The 24907-nt window shown below is 41.7% G+C and overlaps 1 protein-coding gene across 1 annotated transcript in view; it reads left to right on the top strand.

The window, feature by feature from the left end:
* Nucleotides 1–24676, top strand: part of PI15 (peptidase inhibitor 15) — a 46049-nt gene extending 21373 nt beyond the window's left edge. Inside the window, exons 3-6 of the mRNA XM_040354448.1 lie at nt 11880–11998; nt 17839–17971; nt 18067–18182; nt 22669–24676. Of these exons, the coding sequence (XP_040210382.1) occupies nt 11880–11998; nt 17839–17971; nt 18067–18182; nt 22669–22804 (504 nt within the window). The 3' untranslated portion in view covers nt 22805–24676. The remainder of the gene's footprint in view (nt 1–11879; nt 11999–17838; nt 17972–18066; nt 18183–22668) is intronic.
* Nucleotides 24677–24907: the final 231 nt, after the last annotated feature.

The raw sequence follows: 24907 nt of genomic DNA on the forward strand, positions 1-24907 counted from the left end.
AGTTTGTGCAAGCATTTGAACATCAGCATACCAGAAATGTATACACCAACATTTCTGTTTCACTGATGTGAAGAACCAGGGCCAAATCCACGTACCCTGGCGCATATTTCCGTCGGGCGTAGCGTATCTAAGATACACTACGCCGCCGTAACTTACTTTTTTTTTTAATCCTCAAAGAATGCGCGCCGTACGTTACGGCGGCGTAGTGTATCTTTGGCGGCGTAAGGGCGCGCAATTCAAATGGTTGTGATGGGGGCGTGTTTTATGTAAATACGTCGTGACCCGACGTAAACAACGTTTTTTTTAACGGCGCATGCGCCGTCCGTGGGGGTATCCCAGTGCGTATGTTTGAAATTAAACCGGAACAAGCCAATGCTTACGACAGTGACGTCATTCTACGCAAATCCCTATTCGCGAATGACTTACGCAAACAACGTAAAAAATTCAAAATTTGACGCGGGAACGACGGCCATACTTAACATTGAGTACGCCTCATATAGCAGGGGTAACTATACGCCGGAAAAAGCCGAACGCAAACGACGTAAAAAAATGCGCCGTCCGGACGTACGTTTGTGGATCGCCGTATCTAGCTAATTTGCATACTCGACGCGGAATTCGACAGAAACACCACCTAGCGGCCGCCGGAAAAATGCACCTAAGATCCGACGGTGTACTAAGACGTACGCCTGTCGGATCGAGCCCAGATGCAGTCGTATCTTGTTTTGTAGATACAAAACAAAGATACGATGCGGGAACTTTGAAATTACGCGGCGTATAAATAGATGCGCCGGCGTAATTCTTCTGTGGATCTGGCCCCCAATGTGTTTGTCATGTAATGTACTTTTCATGCAAGTTAATCATAGAGACAAATGGAGGTCCACAGAACACTGAAGAAGACACAGGAAGGCAGAAATAAAGATCTCAGATCTTCACACCTTTGCAAGTCACTCTTAAGCCCTGTACACACGATCGGTTTGTCTGATAAAAACGGACCGATGCACCGTTTTCATTGGACGAATCGATCGGGTGTGGGCCCCATCAGTTTTTTATCCATCGGTGAAAAAAATAGAACCGGTTTTACATTTTTCTTATGGCTAAAAAAACGATAGGAAAAAAACGATCGTCTGTGGGGAAATCCATCGGTCAATAATCCACGCATACTCAGAATCAAGTTGACGCATGCTTGGAAGCATTGAACTTCATTTTTCTCTGCACGTCGTTGTGTTTTACGTCACCGCGTTGGACACGATCGGATTTTTAACCGATAGTGTGTAGGCAAGACTGAGGAAAGTCAGCTTCATCGGGTATCTGCTGAAAATGTCCATCGGATTAGATTCCATCAGATATCCGATCGTGTGTACAGGGCTTAATTGGATTACATAACCTTCAAGCTTCTTGTTTGTGTTGGAAAATATATTGGAGAGGTTGACCTGTACTAGTTTGTGATTCCACTTCCACCCACATAGCTGTAATGACTGTGTTATTATTTTGTAGCTGGACCCCACAGGTATTTGTTATTTATTATTATGGAATATCCATTGGTGAAGCATGACTTTGTACTTTGACTTTATAATGACTGCAGTAGCAATTAAGCTCATCACTAGGGCCACCATCAGGAATTATGGGGCCCCTTACACAGCTTCAGGCATGGGCCCCCTGGAGCAGAGAACCGGGGGAGGGGGGGTTCCGCCTGTAATTGAGAAGCGGGAGGGGGGGGGGCTGCTGCAAATTGAGAAGCGGGGGGGCCCTTTACAAAAAGAAATAAAGAAAAATCTATATTAAAAAAAGGGGGTAGCCATCCGGGGCCCTGGGGACCTCTGGGCCCTTTAATAAAAAGAAATAAAAAATATATATATATTTTTTAAATAGGGGGGTTGCCATCTGGGGCCCTGAGGACCTCTGGGCCCTTTAATAAAAAAAAAATATATATATATATATATATATAATTATAAAAATAAATTACAAAAAAGGGGGGTTGCCATCCGGGACCTCATTTATAAAAAAAAAAGGGGGTTTGCCACATGGGGCCCTTTAATAATAATACAAATATATATATATATATATATATATATATATATATATATATATATATATATATATATATATGTATATATAAAATAATATAATTTTTTTTTTTATATAAAAATAAAAAAGGGGGGTTGCCATCCGGGGCCCTGGGGACCTCTAAAAAAAAAAAAAAATTGGCCCTTTAATAAAAAATAAAATAAAAATATATTTAAAAAAATGTATATTTTTTTATAAAAAAACAAATAAAAAAAGGGGGGTTGCCATCTGGGGGCCTCCGGGCCCCTTACAGGTGTACTGCCTGTACCCCCCTGATGGCGGCCCTGCCTTGATATATAAAAAAAAAAAACATATCAACTCCTCTGTTTGGGCTCCAATAACCATTGCCAAACACCTAATCTACTTTTCTTCTATTGAAGGATTCCACTTATCTGGTTAGATCTTTCTGCACCCCGTTCTTCATACCAGGTTTCCCTTGGCAATTAACCACTTACCCCCCCGGACCATATTGCTGCCCAAAGACCAGAGTACTTTTTGCGATTCGGGACTGCGTCGCTTTAACAGACAATTGCGCGGTCGTGCGACGTGGCTCCCAAACAAAATTGGCGTCCTTTTTTTCCCACAAATAGAGCTTTCTTTTGGTGGTATTTGATCACCTCTGCGGTTTTTAGTTTTTGCGCTATAAACAAAAATAGAGCGCCAATTTTGAAAAAAATGAATATTTTTTACATTTTGCTATAATAAATATCCCCCAAAAATATATAAAAAAACATTTTTTTTCCTCGGTTTAGGCCGATACGTTTTCTTCTACATATTTTTCGTAAAAAAAAATCGCAATAAGGGGGCGGGGAAGGGGTTAAGTATGCCTGGGTGTGTTCTTACTGTGGGGGGGGGGGGTGGCCTCACTAGGGGAAACACTGATCCTCGGTTCATACATTGTATGAACCGAAGATCAGCATTTCCCCTGCTGACAGGACCGGGAGCTGTGTGTTTACACACACAGCTCCCGGTCCCCGCTCTGTACCGAGCGATCGCGTGTGCCCGGCGGCGATCGCGCCCGCCGGGCACACGCACGGGGAGTCGGGGGCGAGCGGGGGGCGCGTGCGCGCCCTAGTGGCGGCTGGGAGAGAGGACGTCATATTACGTGCTCTCGCCCAGCAGAGCCACCTTGTGGACGTATAATGACGGTGCGCGGTCGGCAAGTGGTTAATAGATAAATCATTACTGGCTCCTACTTACACCGGCCAATATATACTCAAAGATCATGGTCAAATAGTGAGCATCTGGTGCTACTAATAAAAAAGTATTTTCTAACATGTCTCAGAATAATTAAAAGTAAAAAATAGTAATATTCATGTTCTACAAACACTGTTCAGAAATGATCTAATAAGCTATTTTTAATTATATGAACAAATTATTCTAAGTAGGTTTTTTTTATTGAGGGGGTTTGACTAAAATGCCCCTGCCTGGTGAGAACGTTGACTATTTTGATGTGTATTTAATACATTGTTTCAGCAATGTTAAAGGATCACTAAAGGAATTTTTTTTTTAGCTAAATAGCTTCCTTTACCTTACTGCAGTACTGGTTTAATGTCCTTATTGTTCGTTTTTGCTTTGAAGTAGCTGTAATTCTGCTGTGATCTCCACACTTCCTGCTTGTCTGGCTCCTTATAACCACAGTACTGGGAGCTTTTCACGGTGGTCTATGCTGTCATTACTGTGTGTCTAAAACTTAACAGAACCAATCAGATTCATTTTAAAAACAAAACACTGCCCTGGATTTGTTTGTTTTTGTTCTGTGTGTCTCTCTAGTTCACAGGAACATGAAACCAATTTAAAAGTGAAACTAACTTGGAGGTACATTATATGATTGATTTTTATCTATTTGTAATCATTTTTAAAAGGAATCAGTTAACTTGTATGTCTCTATACCCTGTAAACAGTAATTTCAGCAAAAAAATTATTTTCCTTTAGTGACCCTTTAATGTTGCATAGCTATACTTCCGCCCCCATGAGTTCTGGCTCAAACTTAGCTTTGACTGTTCTGTGGTTACATTTTTACATATTAGCTACTACTAAAGAGGCCAAGTCTATTCTAGGCATGCAGTGTATCTGAAATGTCATCAGATAAACTATTTTACCTACTGTTGGATCAACTGAAAGCAAAACATTTGAGTAGCCATATTCTGGAGAGTAAACCAATAAATCGGGAAAAGACAATGATATAGAGAAAGATTACATTCCGGTTTTAACACATATAAGAAAAGGTCACATACGAGAGTTAAGAGGTTTTTTAAAATTGAAACGATGTTTTTCGGCATGTAGAAAAGATGACATTTTTGCAACTTCATCATTAAAACGATGTTGCCCACAAACCATCGTTTTAAGAAAATGCTCTAGCAAAGCGCGGTGACGTACAACACATACAACGGCACTCTAAAGGGGAAGTTCCATGCGGATGGCGCCACCCTTGGGGCTGCTTTAGCTGATTCCGTGTTAGTAAAAGACGATTTGCGCTTTTCTGTCCGTTACAGCGTGATGAATGTGCTTACTCCATTATGAACGGTAGTTTTACCTGAACGAGCGTTCCCATCTCATAACTTGCTTCTGAGCAAGCGCGGGTTTTTAACGTCGTTTTAGCCCACACACGATCATTTTTTACAACCCGAAAAACTTAGTTTTTCAGAACCTGAAAAATGATGTGAAGCCCACACACGATCATTTTAAATGACATTTTTTAAAAACAAAGTTTTTTTCATGCAGAAAAATGATCGTGTGTACGCGGCATTACAGTCTGTATTCCCTATGCTCATAATTTTGACTCCTTAATGCTTACCTGCTATATACCATGCACATTTTTAACATACAAAGCTGCACAATTTTTTGTTAATATCTATTGGGGCCCATTCACTGCATAGGCTATTTTTTGGAAAAGTTGAACTAAGCAATTGAAGGGGTTGTAAAGCTTCGTGTTTTTTCACCTTAATGCATCCTATGCATTTAGATGAAAAAACACCTTGCAGTCACCAGCCCCCCCCCCCTGAGCCCCCGTTTTACTTACCTGAGCCCCGAATCTCTGTGGGCACGATCCCGCGTTGCTTGCCCCCTGGTCTTGTCGGCTCTTCATTGGATGATTAATAGCAGCGCAGCCATTGGCTCCCGCTGCTGTCAATCACATCCAATGATATGGGGGGCGGGGCCGAGTCATACAATTGGAGTCTATGGACGCTGATTATATGGCACGGGAGCGCGCCCGCAAGCTCTCCCCCTTGGGAGAGCGTTTCCCAGAAGGGGTTAGCTCTTGTGGGGAGGAGCCAAGATAGCCGCCGTGGGACCCCAGAAGAGGATGATCAGGGCCACTCTGTGCAAAACGAACTGCACAGTGGAGGTAAGGTAGGTTTAAATAATCTGCGAACCTTTAGTATCCCTTTAACTCTTCATTTTTGTATTACATACCTGTCATGCAGCTCTTGATCTCCAAGGGCACATGTAAACTTTCTTTTATATACTCAGAAAACAAATGTGATCAGATAATGTCTACATAAGAATATATACAATGGCAGAAAATTTGTTGCTTTTGGCTAAATATAAACCTCTGTAACTATACTCAAAATAATAGGGACTTGGGTGCAAGACTGTAGACCTCAAATTCTTTGTATTTTAGTTCATCTTAAATTACACTAGGAGGCAATTTTGGTTTATCTTGTGCTGATTGATCTATCCACTACATTTTGAATAAACTGTTCAAACACGCAGCGCAGCCGTGTAATAACAGAAAAATGGGTTTATTTTCCCAAATACAAACAAAATAATGCTTCCAACAGCAAAATGGAAAGATGGCTCTATAGCACAACAGCATAATAAAGTCAGTTTGTTTTCAGCAAAAATAAAACAATAGTTTCCTGCAGACTCAGAGCTTTTAGCCGCAGGAGGGGTATAATAGTCCAAAGAACTCCTAGGTCTCTGCCAGTGGAGACACAGCTCTCAGTAGTGCTCAACAATTTAGGAGCTTTAACAACTTCTTCAGACACCTGTCTCACTCTCATACTTCCACTAAAGCAGCACATAGATGATGCGATTATCTTTCCTGCAACTACTGGTTGCAGGTTAGAAAATTGCCTGATTCCCTCATCAACACAGCCAGTGTTGCTGAATCAGCCGAGATTCGAACCATTAATGGCCAGTTTAACCCACTTGTGTTCCCTGGAGTTTCCTGAATCTAAAGCCTTCCAACGTGGTACATTTACCCACTACTGCAGGGGTGCCCAATCAGTGGCCTGGGGGCCACATGTGGCCCGCGGAGCCCTCTGATGTGGCCCGCAACCTCCTGCTCTGTGATGGAATAGAATACTGTTATTAAAGGTACGTTTTTATTACTAAAATCCCAGTGTATAAATGGGCTTATGTGTTCTGCAGTGGTTACTGGGCTGCTTTCAAACTGATGCGCAGGTGCACAGCAGTGTACCTGTGGGTTACCTGCGCTGAGCCATAGACTTCTATTACCTGCGAGTTTGGTGAGCTTTCTGAAAGTGCAACACACCTACAGGATATAATAGACGTCTATGGCAAAGTGCAGCTAACCACAGGTGAACCCGCGGTGCGGGTAAACAGTGCATCAGTGTGAAAGTAGCCTTAGGCCCCTTTCACATGGTCAGTCTGACCCAATCGGACCCTCCATTTACCTCTAAGGAGTGGCAGACTTGTGTCTGTTTACAAACGCCTACCTCCAATCCGATCCGCTAAAAAAAAGACTTAAGTGGGCTCTATAGAGTAGAGTGGGCTGCTGTCCACCCACTCCACTCACTGTGGCCCAGAATCGGTTACCGAGTCGCTTAAGTGGCCCCTGCTCTTCAAAAGGTTGGGCACCCCTGCTTTACTGCCTCAAAAGGAGGTGTACCATAATTCAAGAGGGAGATACATTGCCCATTCAGGACGCATCCCTGATGTCCTATACACCCCCTCTCCCCTTCCTGGTGCTATCATGTCAATATGAACCAAAATCTCTCATGAATGTTTCCAACACCTTGTTGAACCACAAATAATTTAAGGCAGTTCTAAAAGGCAAAAGGGGGTTCAACCCGGTACTAGCAAGCTGTATCTAATAAAGTGGCCAGCGAGTATAAATTCTTAGAGAGACGGGAACTTACGCTAGTGTTTGCCTACTTCTTTTTTCTCATCAAGGGAGCATGGTCTAAAACCAAGCAAAATATTCTGCTCAGCAGAAAGCACTGCAGGGCCTACTTTATGGCCAAACACTCTTGCTCCAAAACTGCCTTGTTTCTCTCAGTGGCCATCAGTTTTTTGCTGAGAAATTATGGGATGCTCTTCTCCATTGACCTATTAGGACATGATGGCTGCCAGTCCTTCATTCAAGGCATCTATTACTCCTGGGAAAAATAAGGAAGAATTTGCACTAGATGTTGGCATAATGCGGCCTGAAAGTGTCCAAAAACATGTAGCAGAATACATATTGGCCTAAATTGATGAAGAAGTTAGATTTTTTTCAAAATTATTGGTGTTTTTTGTTTATGGCGCAACAAATAAAAAAGTGCAGAGGTGATATAATACCAGCAAAAGAAAGCTCTATTTGTGGGAAAAAAGGACATCAATTGTATTCATGTAAAGCGTCGCACGAACACATAGGCCCGGATTCACAAAGCACTTACGCCGACGTATCTCCAGATACGCCGCGTAAGTGTAAGTATGCGCCGTCGTATCTATGCGCCGTGTCCATAAAGTGAGATACGCCTGAAAATAGGCTTCATTCGACCAACGTAACTTTTCTACGCTGTCGTATCGTGGGAGCATATTTACGCTGGGCGCATTTGCCGCTCCCATTGATTTTCTATGCACATAGAAAGTCGTATGTCTGGCGTAAAGTTATTCCCCATATAGGAGGCGCAACTCATGCAAAGGTATGGACCAGAGAACACAAGCCCTCGTATCTTTTGTCGTTTACGTTGTACGTGAATATGACTAGGCGTAGGTTACGTTCACGTCGTAGGCAGTGATTTGACGTATCTTAGGCAGTTTCAACGTGATTCTGAGCATGTGCACTGGGATGCGGCCACGGGACGGCGAATGCGCCGTTCATTTTAAGTACTTCTTTGACGCTTGGCCCATCATTTGCATGGGGTCACGCCTCATTAGCATGGCTCACGCCCACTTCCACCTACATTGGCTTACGCCGAGGAAACCCAGCATATCTTTAACAGCGAGTGGGAGCAAGTGCTTTGTGAATCCAGTGCTTGCATCTGTGCGCTGCGCCGGCGTAGCGTAAAAGAGAAACGGTACGGCGGCATAAATATGCACCAATTTATGTGAATCCGGGCCATAATTGTGAGCTAAAAGCAATGCTGTATCGAAAAAAATGGCCTGGTCATGAAGCGGGATAAACCTTCCAGAGCTCAAGCTGTTAATTAATTTTTAATATTCAAAGTAAACTTACCAATCCATCTATGTCTCAATGCTTTGTTTGCTGAGAAATCACTTAAAAATCACTATAGCTGAATGGATTATAATAAATAATAATAATTTCATTATCGCTTAATTGGTCAGCTGATTAGTTGGCCTTCATACAGAATGCATTATTTATTTACATATCAGGAAAAAGAGTGCAGCACACATACAGCTAAGTACACCATCTATACTTGTCAGTAAGTGCCTGAGAACTTGTGAATGTGTGAGGAGCAATGCCTCATGGGACATATAGTCCTGGGCACCTGAAAGTGATTTAAAGTGATTCTACCAGCCGAATGTTTTTTACGTTAAAGTGGATGTAAACCCTCACATATACCCAGTGAAGTGACTAGTCTCAGTTGATATATATATATATATATATATATATATATATATATAAATATATATATATATATATACATACATACACACACACAATTACTTTCACTGTTTCACAGTATACATTAACCCCTTATAGTAGTGATGATCTGCTGGTTTGTGCTGTAAAGGGCTAATTTTTGTTTTTTAACCCCATCATGACAGGTGACAGAAAAATGATGCTGCTGTTACTAAAAAATTAAAACAATTGAATATGATATATGTTCTCATCTATTTACTAATGCTAGCAGCATAAGGCTTACAAATAGTGAGTGTTGATTGAGAGTGAAGTTCCGATTCAAGTTTCAGGAAAGCATCCTCTGCATGAAAATTCCACTAAATCATTATTGACTTTGTGCCCTTTGTTAGGTTGTTGAATGCTGTAGCTAAGGTGGTGAAGTTGGGTATAAACGTTCTGTCATACCCATCTATACCCATAAATGCTGGGATCTGCTTTTTTCATTATGAGACAGGCCCTATGCACCGGCTATCTCAGGAACCTTGCTGCCTCCATTGCAGTAGCACATTTCTTAGGGTTGACAGTAAAACCCCCTCTCCTCAAAGAATCCAAAACTGCTTTAACCCATGAAAGATGAACTCTAAATATGTGTTGAATATACAATGTCATTCAGGTAGATTGCAGTACATTTTTGACAAAGGTGTAGAAATGTATCCAAAGGCCATTGATAAGTGTCAGTGCTGTATGTTACCAAAGTGACATTCTCTTGAGCTGGAACTGGCCAACCAGTTATACAAACTTCTCTGCAGAGCCTGAGCACCCTGAATACACTATATTCCGTCACTTCATGATTTTCTCTAGTATCTGATAGATACGTTGTATGATTGTTTTTGGGGGTGGTCGTTCTTTCCTATATCTCTTTTATTAATTCAAGCAATTTATTCTGGAAATCCACAAGTTCCACAGAACTAGAGCCACCATTACTGACCCAGTGGACAGGGACTTCTGATCCTGGTCCATTATGACCCTCTCCACCATTTGTGGGCCAGACAGAGAGTTCAACTGCAGCCACCTCTTAATAAGCTGTACCTGGTTATCATATTTGTCTTTAGGGGCTGATTTGGTTAATACCTCCAGCTATACACTCTTTGTGCCTGGAAATCAGTAGTCACCTAAAGGATGGCCATGACCTCCGCTTTCAGTCAATTATAATTTTTGGCCTCACCAGGCGGCAGGTCTTAGTAGGCCTTTTGTGGATCTCTAGTTGGAAAAGGGGCAATGAGTCAAGCCTACTGTTCTTTTCTTGTCCTTCTCTCTCTGCTGTGCTCCAAAATGTGGTGAAGAATACTACATTATTGGGGGGGAGTTAGCTTTTGCAGATAGAGGTTGTCATTCAAAGTTGTCTGGTTACTACAGCAACGGCTGCCTGCTCATGTCCTGAGAGCTGCGGCAGTGCCCTCTGCATGGTAGTCATTTGAGCATGCATGAATACTTACTGATAAACAACCTGGGCAGCCAACATGCTGGAACTCTTTTTTGCTCCTTATACATTTGTGCCTGTATTTAACCTGTATTTGTGGCTGGCTGGCCTACACCAGATGTAATGTCCCTTTGAATGTCAGTTCAACTTAAACAGCTTTCACAGCTGCAGCGCTGGTGCCTGCATCTGAGCACCAGATGTAAAGTTCACGAGGTCAGGGATCACCAACACATATGTATAATCATAGAAAATGCTTTATTTTACAAAAGGCAAACACGATAATGCTTTCAGTCCAGCAGCAAAACAGAAAAGTGGATTTTGTTCAAAACAACATAAAAAAAATAAAGTCAACTTGTAGTCAACATAAATAAAACAAGATAGTGCTTACTGACTCAGGACTGGTACCCGCAGAAGAGGTATCACATTCCAAACTGTTGGGTCTCCCCCAATGGAGAAACAGCTGTCAGTAGTCCTCCACAATTCAGTACCCCCATCAAATCATTCTCTGCAGCTATTACCTTTTGTACCACCACCCGCTCCCTTTAGAATGTAAGCTCTACAAGCAGGGCCCTCCTGTACCTTGTGTATTGAACTGTACTGTAATTGTGTTGTCCCCCCTATACATTGTAAAGCACTGCGTAAACTGTTGGTGCCAATAAATCGTGTATAATAATAATAATATTTCAGTAGCTTGAACAATTTCTCCAGACACCAGTCTCATGCCGCGTACACACGATAATTTTTCAGCATTTTTCAAAAACGTCATTTAAAATGATCGCGTGTGGGCTTCACATCATTTTTCAGGTTCTGAAAAACGACAAAAAAAAAAAATTCGAACATGCTGCATTTTTTAACGTCGTTTTAAACTATGTCGTTTTTCGGGTTGTAAAAAATGATCGTGTGTGGGCTAAAACGACAAAAAAAAACGCGCATGCTTAGAAGCAAGTTATGAGACGGGAGCGCTCGTTCTGGTAAAACTACCGTTCATAATGGAGTAAGCACATTCATCACGCTGTAACAGACAAAAAAGCGCAAATCGTCTTTTACTAACACGGAATCAGCTAAAGCAGCCCAAAGGCGAATGGAACTTCCCCTTTAAAGTGCCGTCGTACGTGTTGTACGTCACCGCGCTTTGCTAGATCATTTTTTTTAAACGATGGTGTGTAGGCAACATCGTTTTAATGATGAAGTTGGGAAAACGTTGTTTTTTAGACATGCTGAAAAACAACGTTTTCTTTCATGCTGAAAAATGATCGTGTGTACGCGGCATTAATCTCAAACTTCTACTAATCCACCTATGTCCGAAGTGTTTCCTGAAAATAAACCCCTCCTGCAGGTACAATAGGGGAAACTATGTTTCCCAGTCAAGACCCATCCTTGAAATCCTGTAAAGTACATCAATTCATATTGTATATGTTTATTTTTAGCAATTGAACATTTATTTTTTTAAGTTTATTCTTTATTAATTTTTTCCAATACCAAAAGTTCAGTAGCAAAATAATCATTACCATCATCATAGAAAGAGAGAAAAAATAAATAAATTGAACATTTCTAATTCAGTATCATGCCTCCTTACAGGTCTGGGATGACACCTTGGCAAAGTCCGCAGAAGCCTGGGCAGCCGCCTGCATTTGGGATCATGGACCTCCTTACTTGATGAGATTTCTTGGTCAGAATCTCTCAGTTAGGACAGGAAGGTAAAAATGTTTTATTTTTATTTACTTTAGAGATGAGTGGGCAAATGCATAATATCACTATGAAAGGTCCACCCCCTGTTTTGGTCTTCTGTTAGCTAAACGTATATAAAATATATTTGTTTTATCTGTATACTCTGTGGTGAGTGTTTGGAAGTCATCTGTGATCTAGGTCTGATTCATTTTAATAATTTTAATTTTAAGTCAGCTTCTCTATCACCATCCGCACTGCTGCACTGAAGGCTGTCTCTGATTTGACAGGTGCAGCAGGGCAGGCTAATGCCTCAAGCGTATATTGTGTCACCTTCAACCAGTGGTAAATCTTTGACACCTAGTAGTTGGAATAAATGCTTTTAAGCATTTTAGTTACACCCTTGCTGTCCCTGTCATTTTTCTTTTAAGTTTGGAAATAATCTTTGCAAAAAGAAACCTAAAAAAGCTATGATGGGTGTAAAGATGTTAAAATGAAACTGACCAGGAATGGAACTAGAGGAAGACGGCTGCCTTGGAAGCTGGAATGGCAGCATTTGAAGTGCCATGCTAGCATGCTTCATCCCGGTATAACCCCTTAAAGCGGAGGCCACATATGTGCCTACGGTCGGCGCTAGGGTTGCCACCTCATCCCTTTAAACCCGAACACATATTGATTACACAGGTTGTGTGGCTGATTAAGGTGGTAATTCAACTCACTTAGTACCTTATCTGCATTAAATCAGCCTCAGAACCTGTGTAATTCATATGTGTTCGGGTTTAAAGGGATGAGGTGGCAAACCTAGTCGGCGCTAAGGAGTTAAAAATATTTTTTTTCCCCAAGTTGCTATGAATTCCATTGGGGGGTGCTACTACTGTATTTAAGCCAAGCCAAATGTAACATCTAAAAAAACAATTACACTTCTAAAATATACAGTGCCAAAATACAGTGTCGTTGCCACTGTCTGTGAAAATCGTACTCTTCCATAACACCATATGCAGCTTAAAGGAATCACCCAAAGATGTAAAGGATTGGTGTTGTTTCCATGTAGCCCTTGAAGTCTCAACAAATGTACCCTCTGTCCGCTGTAAAGTATTTGTAAAACATGTTTTGCCTTGTTGAATGTCCCCAAGAATATTTAGAAATGTACCTTGGTAGGTAAGGGGTTAAACTTGTCATAATTGTTGCTACCATGGTCCTTTACCCAGTAGGCCACCATTTAGCCATCAAGAGAAACAGTAGCAAATCTGATCAGTACTATTAAAACGTTTGCATCATCAGTTAGCAACATCTTTTGCATAAAGTCAGCGGGCCAGATTCACAGATTCTACTGATACCGGCGTACTTTCAAATTTGCCGCGTCGTATCTTTAGTTTGAATCCTCAAACCAAGATACGACGGCTTCTGGCTTCGATCCGACAGACGTACGGCTTCGTACGCCTTCGGATCGTAGGTGCAATACTTGGGCGCCCGCTGGGTGGAGTTCGCGTTGTTTTCCGCGTCGGGTATGCTAATTAGCTTTTTCCCGTCGATCCACGAAGGTACGCGCGGCCGTCGCATTCTCTTACATCGTCGCTAGTCGGCTTTTCCCGGCGTATAGTTAAAGCTGCTATTTTGTGGTGTATAGATAGACTTGCCATGTTAAAGTATGGCCGTCGTTCCCGCGTCGAATTTAATTTTTTTTTTTTTTTTGCGTAAGTCGTCCGTGAATAGGAAAGGACGTAACTCACGTCTAAGTTAAAAAAATGACGTCGGTGCTGATTTCTATCATCCAATCATGTTCAAGCAAAAATGCTGTTTTTTTATTTTCCTTGCGTGTCCCCCTCAGGTCTAGAGCAAGTGCACTTGTGGGTGCACTTGCAGTGCACAGACCATTTACCTTTAAATCAGCAAACTTCAAGCAGAAGGAGCCTCACATCTGCCATTCGTATCCTCCACCAATTGTGAGATTTACCTTGTAGAGTGTTCCCCATGAAGAATCTATTTTAGGGCTTGTTGCCCATTTTTATTTATTTAAAAGTCAAAGTAACACAGTGTTCTGCCCACACAAGTGTTGTTTAGCATAACAACAAAAACAAAAATCTTTCAGCCTCTAGGCTATTTTCTCGCTAATCCACCCTAAGACAGAATGGCCTCGGTTTTAGCCTCTCTGCTTAACTGCTTCCATTAGTCACCAGACTGGACCTGTTGTCTGCCCACAAAGAGATTACTACTTGCTTAGCTCAGACATTGGTCTGTTTGAACAATGACATACGTCGGCGTGTCAGCCTGCCTGCATAGGCCAGACAGGCTTCGACACATGCTTCACAAGTCTCAGCAAATAGGAGCAACAACTAGCTAAAGAATTTTCTCCTTTGTGAGCAGCACCCACCAGAATCCAGTCACTTTTACGCCTATTTAGGGCCATTTTCCTGTTGAAACGGGCACTATCTGCATCAGTACACAGTTTGAGACCCTCCTACATATATTGGCAGTTGATGCATGCTTGGCCCTGAGGATTGTCCTTTAAAGCAGCGAGCATACTTGAATAGGTTTTGGTGGCAGACTGGGATAGTGGGGTAGCACAGGTAAAGGTGAGTATAAACACCCAGCTATTAAAGTGGAATTCCAGTCAAAAATCAAAATCTCCAGTTTATTTTTTGGGAAAATAACATAAATATTTTAGGGCTGTTACTGATCAAAATGTTTGTGTTCGATTAATCGTTTTTTTTTTTATCGATTAATCGACTAATTTCAATTAATTATAACGCACATACAGCTACTTTTAGCTGATCTCCTCCTTGCAGGCTGATTCCCAGTGCAGCTACCAACCACTGGAAAAATGGATAGCAGGATACAAAAAACACACAAAGGCAGCGCTCGAAACCACAGCAAGCTCCAATCGAACATTTGTTGTAGGTAAATTCCGAGCGTGTGTACGCGGCATATGCATATGAGTGCAGGGAACATGCAGGTGCACTGCACCTACAGATCAGTTTGAAAGCAGCCCAGTCTAGTTAGTGTACCTGTGTAGAGAAGAGATATGCTCATTGCTGTTTGATATTATCTAAAAACTGACATTAATCTTCACTTCTACCTCAGGATTCTTGCATGTATTGCTGTCTGCTGCTGTCCCCCAGGCGGGTATGGCTGGCTGTCTGCTGCTGTCACACAGGCAGATATGGCTGGCTGCTGCTGTCCCCCAGGTGGGTATGGCTGTCTGCTTCTGTCCCCCAGGGGGGTGTGGCTAGCTGGCTGCTGCTGTCCCCCAGACGGGTATGGCTGGCTGCCAGCTGTTGTCCCCCTGGCAGGTATGACTGGCTGCTGCTGCCCCCCAGGAAGGTGTGGCTGACTGCTGCTGTCCTCCAGGCGGGTATCCCTGGCTGCCGCTATCCTTGGTATCACTGGCTGCTGCAGTCCCAGGCGGAGTGCATTTGGTATCACTCCACCTGTGACAGGAGCCAGCGCTATACTGGAAGCATTGGCTCTGCTCTCTACTGTAGCTGCATGCTTTCTCTACCGCCGGCTTCACTGATGCCCTGGGATGGCGGGTTAGGAACCAGTGATCTGGGCTTGCTGACCCGCTATCCCAGAGCAGGAGGTCATGGGCCACATCAAAGGGAGCCACACAGGGCTGGACTGGGACAGAAATATGGCCATGGACTTCATTCAGACTGACCCACTTTGACAGGTCTCTCCCATGGCGGCCAGACAACTCCCGCACTCCCCCGGCCACCCAAGTCCCCTCTCCCCCTTCACTAGCCACTAGCCGTTCTACTTTATTACAGTAGAATGGCTGGTACTGGTACTCTTATAGGCAGTACCAGTGGGGAAGCTAGACATTATTTCACCCGGGGCAAATTATACAGTGAAGCCGGCCCACTGAGCCATCGGCCCAGCGGGAAATTCCCTGTAGTCTCAATGGCCAGTCCATGCCTGGAGCCACAGGACACAGCAATTGAGCACCCCTGATATAGGTAGTAGGTTTATGAACTAATCTTGCTCTGGTGTACATTGGGAACATCTTTTTTTTTGTGAACGATGTCAATTCTGGAGGTAACCTAATTAGTAGAAGTCTTCACAAGTACAACTTCTCTGCACTGTAGGCATCAAGGCCTGCAGTGTCTTGAAAAAGTATTCATACCCTTTGAAATTTTCCACATTTTGTCATGTTACAACCAAAAATGTAAATGTATTTTATTACATAATTAAGGCCAACACAAAGTGGCACATAATTGTGAAATAAATAAATAAACATGTGAAAAGTGTGGCGTGCATTTGTATTCAATACTTTGTAGAACCACCTTGCACTGCAATTACAGCTGCATGTCTTTTTGGGGATGTCTCTACCAGCTTTGCACATCTATACAGAGACATTTTTTGCCCATTCTTCTTTGCAAAATAGCTCAAGCTCTGTCAGATTGAGTGGAGAGCGTCTGTGAACAGCAATTTTCAATTCTTGCCACAGATTTTCAACTGGATTTATGTCTGACTTTGACTGGGCCATTTTAACACATGAATATGCTGTTATCTAAACCATTCCATTGTAGCTCTGGCTGTATGTTTAGGGTCATTGTCCTGCTGGAAGGTGAACCCTCGCTCCAGTCTGAAGTCATTTGCAGACTTTAACCGGTTTTCTTGTAAGATTGCCCTGTATTTGGCTTCATCCATCTTCCCATCAACTCTGATCGAGTCACTGTCCCTGCTGAAGAAAAGCATCCCCCACAACGTGATGCTGCCACCACAATTTTTTACGGTGGGGATGGTGTGTTCAGGGTGATGTGCAGTGTTAGTTAGCATTTTACTTTATGCCAAAAAGTAACATTTTGGTCTCATCTGGCCAGAGGACCTTCTTCCACATGTTTGCTGTGTCCCCCAAATGGCTTCTCGCAAACTGCAAATGGGACTCCTTATGGCTTTCTTTCAACAATGACTTTCTTCTTGCCACACCTCCACAAATAAGTACAGGACTAATAGTTGTTCTGTGGACAGATTCTTCCACCTGAGCTGTGGATCTCTGCAGCTCCTACAGAGTTATTATGGGCCTCTTGGCTGCTTCTCTTATTAATGCTCTTCTCGTCGGGCCTGCCAGTTTAGGTGGACAGCCATGTCATGGTAGGTTTGCAGTTGTGCCATACCCTTTCCATTTTCGGATGATGGAGTGAACAGTGCTCCGTGAGATATTCAAAGCTTAAGATATTTTTTATAACCTTACCCTGCTTTAGGTTTTTCCACAACTGTATCCCTGACCTGTCTGGTGTGTTCCTTGGCCTTTATGACGCTGTTTGTTCACTAAGGTTCTCTAAAAAACCTCTGAGGGCTTCACAGAACAGCTGTATTTTGTCTGAGATTAAATTATACACAGGTGGACTCTATTTACTAATTAGGTGACTTCTGAAGGCTATTGGTTCCACACAATTTTAGTTAGGGGTATCAAAGTAAAGGGGGCTGAATACAAATGCACGCTACACTTTTCACATATTTAATTGTAAAAAATGTTGAAAAGCATTTATCATTTTCCTTCCACTTCACAATTATGTGCCACTTTGTGTTGGTCTATCACATAAATCCATATAAAATACATTTATGTTTTTGGTTGAAACATGACAAAATTTGGATAATTTCAAGGGGTATGAAAACTTTTTCAAGGCACCATATCTAGCCATCTTACTAGAGGGTATAGTTTGGGCATCACCCAACCACAGGGGTTCGAATACAACTGTCTCTGCACAAAGTTAGACATGCAACATTGTTCTTTTGCGTAGTATGTCTAGACCCAATTCTGTTGGGATTGCATGGAATAGGCAGTGAGGTATTTAGGATTGGCTTCAATGAAAAGACATACTGTAACATTACATAATATAAAGATATGTGGTATTCTCATTTATTGCAGATACCAATCTATTTTACAACTGGTAAAACCATGGTATGATGAAGTGAAGGACTATGCATTTCCTTACCCTCAAGACTGCAATCCCAGATGTCCCTTGAGATGTTATGGACCCATGTGCACACATTATACACAGGTTTGTTATGCTTTCAGTATGTGTAATAATATTGCAGCATGATTCTATTTTTAGTTTACAAATGTTCACTCTCTTGTATGTGTTTCCTTGGGCAGATGGTTTGGGCAACAACTAACAGAATTGGGTGTGCAATCAATACATGTTACAATATGAACGTCTGGGGAGCTGTATGGAGAAGAGCTGTGTACTTGGTCTGCAATTATTCTCCAAAGTAAGTCCAATTTTTTTACACATTTACCTACAGCGGGGGCAGCTGTTCTGATGACAGAACCACTTAGTTATATTTGTGTAATCAGTTTCTTACCAAGTATTGACCAACTTTGCAGTCATAGTTGTACATCAAAAGGCAGTTTCAATTGTGGTCTCGAAAGTCAATGCAAGAACTGGATCTGCACTTCAGTGTATATGTTCTTCACATATGACACTGCAATATCTGAGCTCAACTAAGCTCTTATGCCGTGTTTGATGTTCGATGGAAGCTTGCTGTCCGAAATTCCGACCGTATGTAGACACTTTCAGGCATTTGCTGTCGGAATTTCAAAAAAAATTTGAGTGCTGGATTTCAAATTTTCCGACAACAAAATCCGTTCTTGTAAATTTCCGAGCGTGTGTAGACAATTCCGACGCCCAAAATTCCACTAATTATAGAAAAATTAGCTGCTCAACTAACGAGATGACTCAAACAGAAAACCAACAAGTGAATAAATTGCAAATCGTAAAGCTGTAATTGTATAGAGATCACTAAAACAAATAGGTGACCCTATTTGTATCACATGTTAATAAGTCCTCTGAAAAAAGGAGCAAATCAAAGTCCTATTTCAAGGAATGGATGCATCAGATGGTAGTTTACTAGCTGGAAATGTACTGATCTCTTATAGGTAAAAAGGTGACATCAAACCGAAAGGAACCACAGAACAGTGATGGGATAGAAAGGAAATCCTCCACCTTCCAAATAAACTGCCTCTTACCGAAAAGGAATATCCCAACCAGAGATCTTCTGTTGGCGTGTGGCTTTTCAAACCCAGCCTAGAGGTCTATGTAGCAGGATATCGTTAGCCCAATGTCAGATGGATCTCCCACCGCTCACAGATGGTCAGGTGTGAATACAGCCAGGTGAGGAAGGAAAGAAGGCTGCTGAACTTCTGTGCAGACCCCTGGCTGGCATTCTCTGCTACACACGGGGAGAGGGCGTGCCCAAAATTCCACGCATTCTCTGAATCAAGTACGAGAAGGAATTGCTCGGTCTGGTAAAACTAGCGTCCGTAATGGAGTTAGCACATTCATCACGCTGCAAAGCAGAGCAAGCTGAAAATCAAAAACGAGCGGACAAAAACGCACTGGAAATCAGATACAAACTGACTAAACACACTGAAAAACACATACAAACCCACAAGCACAAACTGAAGAGCAGTAACGGACTGAAAAGCGTGAATCCTCTCTCATTAAACTTCTACTAACACGAGATTAGCAGAAGGACCCCAAAGGGTGGCGCACTTGGTATTAAACTTCCCTTTTATTTTGTCGTCGTACGTGTTGTACGTGACCGCGCTCTTGGCAATTGGAATTTCGAACATTTGTGCAACCATGTGTATGCAAGACAAGTTTGAGCCAACATCTGTCGGAAAAAAATCCACGGTTTTGTTGTCGGAATGTCAGATCGCCTGTACGTGGCATTAGACTGTCATCTACAACGTGGAATCAGTAACAGGCCAGGACACAAGCAGACAATGCATACTATACTAGTAGCAAGAATCAGCTTCCTAATAATGTATTAGGCTTCCTTGGCAAACCTCCACATAGTTAGCTGTGTAGAAGGTTATGGTCATTGATATTGAAAATGTATTGTTAGTTAGTACAGTAACTCATGTGCATGAGTTGTGGACTCTCAGTGCACTTTTTCTGCAAATTTGTATTTCCTCCTAGAAGATGACAATTGGCTTTCCACCAATATCTTGCCTGAGCAGTACCCACTTTTTAGCTCTGATTCAATAACCCCCATGGCTCGTGTTTCTGTCTGTACCTCATAGATGTGATTAACAGCCTGGACTCACTTATAACATGTTTGCAGAAAGATGGCAGCACCCAAACTGAACATATTATGGTCTCAGAGGTCATATCCCCCAAGGAATTAGTTTAACTGACTTGCTACTGTATCTTTGATCATCTATTACTTTAACCGTTTAGGACCCAGACAATTATGTAGGTAAAGGACCTGGCCCCCTACTGTGTCACTTTAACTGACAATTGCGCTTGTCGTGCGACGTGGCTCCCAAACAAAATTGGCTTCCTTTTTCTACCACAAATAGAGCTTTTTTTTGGTGGTATTTGATCACCTCTGCAGTTTTTATTTTTTGTGCTATAAACAAAAATAGAGCGACAATTTTGAAAAAAAAACAATGGCCCAGATTCAGAAAGAGTTTGCGTCGGCGTATCTATTGATGCGCCGCGTAAATTCTAGGATGCGCCGGCGTATCTTCTTTCTGTATTCAGAAAGCAAGATACGCCGAAATTTGGCTAAGATACGAATGACGTAAGTCTCTTACGCCGTCGTATCTTAGTTGCATATTTACGCTGGCCGCTAGGTGGCGCTTCCGGAGATTTAAGCGTAGAATATGTAAATTAGGTAGATACGCCGATTCAGAGCATGCGCACTGGGATACGTTCACGGACGGCGCATGCGTCGTTCGTTAGAAACTTCATTTACGTGGGGGTCACACTTAATATACATAAAACACGCCCACATCTTCCATATTTGAATTAGGCGGGCTTACGCTGGCCCTTATACGCTACGCCGCTGTAACTTTGGGCGCATAATCTTTCTGAATACCATACTCGCCTCTCAAAGTTACGGCGGCGTAGCGTATAGGAGATACGCTACGCCCGCCTAAAGATACACAATTGTATCTGAATCTGGCCCAATATTTTTTACTTTTTGCTATAATAAATATCCCCAAAAATATATAAAAAAAACATATTTTTTTCCTCAGTTTAGGCCGATACATATTCTTCTACATATCTTTGATACAAAAAATCGCAATAAACGTTTATTGATTGGTTTGCGCAAAAGTTAGATCGTTTACAAAATAGGGGATAGTTTTATGGCATTTTTATTAATATTATTTTTTTTTATTAGTAATGGCGGCGATCAGCGTTTTTTTGTGACTGCGACATTATGGCGGACACATCGAACACTTTTGACACTATTTTGGGACCATTGTCATTTTTACAGCAAACAGTGCTATACAAATGCACTGGTTACTGTAAAAATTACACTGGCAGTGAAGGGGTTAACCAGGAGGGGGACTGTATGGGTTAAATGTGTCTTAAGGGAGTGTTCTTACTGTGGGGGGGGCGTGGCTGTGCGTGTGAAGTCACTGATCGTCGTTCCCTAACACAGGGAACAGACGATCAGTGACAGCCACACTAGGAAGCACTGGTTGTAATTTACTTTGCATGGAAAGGGTTATTTAAAAACTTCAAACTGATGCTATTCTATAGGCCCGTACACTCGGGCTGAATGATGGATGGCACCGGCCGGTTCAATAGGAACTAGGGGTACAACGGATCAAAAAAATCACGGATCGGATCGATCCTCGGATCAGGAGTCACGGATCGAATCATTTTCGGATCAGCAAAAAAAAAGCCAAATCTTGTTACACCCACCTAATCACTATCATTACTCCGGTGTCACCCCCTCCACCCTGGCGTCACGCCCCTCCACTCTGGTGTACAGACATGCTCCCCAGGTGATGGTGTAGCTCCTACCTGCAGGTGCAGAGCTCACCGATGCTGTCTCCACATGTATGCAGGCAGTTCCGGGTCTGTAGTGAGCGCGCTGAGGCGGGGAGGCGTGTCACGCTGTGCTCTGACAAGCACACGGGGGTGGAGCAAGATGGCCGCCGCTCCGGAGCTAGGCCTAAGCGGCGGGACTTTCCTACGGCCGAGGCTCCGGAGCGCTCCGCGGATCGTGTGGTGTGCCGATCCGAACAGGGTGACCCGTTTGGATTACGGATCGTGACGATCCGTTGCACCTCTAATAGGAACCACCTGACGTTCGGCCCGTGTGTACTGCAGCTGGTCCGACATGACCAAAAAAGGTCTGCCAACCGCCTCTCTATCATTACTCTCAGCCAAAGGCCACCCCCTGACAGAACACGATAGTACAGCGGGGGATATAACTGAACTAACATCGGATTGCTAGTACAGTGGCTCCGACCTGAGCTGTCAGTTTTTTTCCGTTCAGCCCACTGGGTTGAACAAAAAGAACCTAGCAGTGTGTACCAGGCTTATGCTTACTAGCATTCACGAGGTGTGGAAACAACACAAATAAAGCTGAACTACAGAAAAAAAACTGAAAAAGAAAACTAAAATACGTATACTGTATTGTGTTGTGTTGTTATCAGCATAATTCTTGATAGCAAATGAGCATGTAACACATCTGGTTGGTCCCAAGTGCTGAGCCTCCTTCTAGTTTGTGTGATGCCATACTGGGAATTACAAGTGGCTTAAACTAAGACAAATTTGAGATTTACACTAGTTGCATGTAAAAATATATTTTTTTTTAAATAAACACATACTTGAATGCATGTGTGTTTGTATATCTGCCAGGTGTTTCGTTTAATGCTCTAAATTATTATTTAGCAAGTTGATAAACGCACGTACTAATAACAATTTTCATCTTTATTTTTTCATCTTAGGGGGAACTGGATTGGAGAAGCCCCTTACAAAGTTGGCGTACCTTGCTCAGCCTGTCCTCCAAGTTATGGAGGTTCCTGTACAGATAATCAGTGCTTCCCAGGAGTGACATCAAATTACTTATACTGGTTTAAGTGAACTGCTGTGTTGCCTGATGATTCAAAACAATTTCAGATTGACGTGATTTTTAATGATATAAATCACGAGAAAAGATACAGACTAAACATTTTTAATAGCATAAAGTATCAGTATCACTTCTAATTACTTAGTGACCTCACCACTCCAGTACTAAGATTAGGAAACTTTTGCAATATATTAACACCTTTGAATTCACGTTAGAATTCAGTTATTATTTCATATGTATTTTTACAAAAGGAAAGATCTTTTAGATACTATTCCAAACATATGTATGTTTTTTACAGCGTTTTACAATTTCTCAACCCAATTGTATTCTATTTGGTGTTTGTGAGTGTATATTAATACCATGGGCTAAAAGGATTGAGCTTGCTGCTTGGAATAGTTATGAAAATGTCCAAACTTTTCTTCAATTTGTATTATTATTATCATATATATTGGAAGGTAACATCATTCAAAGAAGCAAATTTAAATCCTGGCCAACCTTTTTTTTTTTTTTTTTGATGATTAGGGCCAAGATTTCCCAATCTATTTAAATTCAGGTCTAAAGTTTTCTGACATTTCCTTTGTCGGTTTCCCGTAGGGATGCAGTTCACAGTCATACATAATCTAGGAAGTTGAAAAATTGTCTACATGAACTATTTGTGGTTCCAACCCACAAGATGCATGTCACTGAGGTTGGACCTTATTTTCTTTTACAGCATTGCAGTTCCAGTGGCATAGGAACAAGGGTTGCAGGGACTGCATCTATAACCAGATTTGTGTTTTGAAGGGCTAGCTAAAAAAAATGGGAAACAGCTATTATCCCATAGTGACCAATCAAATTTCTTGTTAAGTTTTCACAGACATGAAACCTGATTGGTCACTATTGGAAAAAATACAATTTGTATTCTCAGTTTTGTTTCTCAATTTTATTTAAGACAGACCCTATAATGGAGACTTCCATCAGTCATTAGATGAATACAAAGAGTTTCCATCTTTGCTCAATTTTTGCTTCATGACTCGCTAAATGATTTTTATGACATCATTGCACTATGTTAAATCTTCACGTATTTAGCTTTTAATGGCTAAGTAACTTTAATCATTAGCAATTATATTTCTTATTTAGGTAATTGTGAGACTTTCTAAAGGTTGCTAAACATGGTTCAAAGGCTTGGTTTAAAATATATTCCACCTAGCACTGGAAATTTGCAATTGAGTGGAATCAAATTGGATATCTACTTACCTTCAGGGCCTACAAAATGAAACTGCACTGTCCAATTCCATCCTTGTGCTGCATTTAATACTGTTGCTATAGGTTCCATCTAGAAATCTGAGGTTGAGGAGGTCATAACGTTTAAACTCAAGTGGGTAAATAGCAGTCATAGTAGACTATGTTACTGCTGGGGGGGGGGGGGGGGGTCTAGATGTGCAAGGATTTTACAGCCTGGCTTCCTAATAATTTGTTTTACATTTGGCAAAAATTTACATTTACATTTTCGCAGAGAAAAGAAACAAATGAGTTCCAAATAGGATACGATTTTCCATAGTATAGCCATTATTTGATTGCTGCACATTAGACTTTTTGACTAACAGAAACCATAGATACACTATTTTAAAATTGCTTCATAATTGAATAATAATTGATTATAGTCATAGTTATACGAAGTATACCTGCTATTACTCCTGCTACCAATTTTGCCACACAAGAGAAAACACAAAATACTTCTTAACTCACAAAATGTGGTGGAATCCACTCAGAATCAGATCAGAATATCCCTATATTATACTTAGTTAATAATGGCTCTAGATAATTTAGGTAAGAACCGTCTCATGCTTTTCAAAATATTAATATGTTTTTGCCATATTTTCCTTATGAAAACAGAGCATTCCAAAGCTTAGCCACTGTCATTGCCGAGAACCCCTTCCGAAATTAACAGTAACATCTTCTTTGACCTATAAGTAATTAATGTCCCCTTCTCTCTTGTTAAATTATAGAGGAAAATGTTAATTTGCCAAATCTTTATAAAAGTCTTGGATATATTTAAACATGTTAACAAAGATGCCCCAAGACATCTTTTTTTTCTAAAATTAGCATTCTCATTCTGTTTGTGTTTGAATTAAGGG

The sequence above is a fragment of the Rana temporaria genome, chromosome 5 (genome assembly GCF_905171775.1).
Source record: "Rana temporaria chromosome 5, aRanTem1.1, whole genome shotgun sequence".
Taxonomy (NCBI): domain Eukaryota; kingdom Metazoa; phylum Chordata; class Amphibia; order Anura; family Ranidae; genus Rana; species Rana temporaria.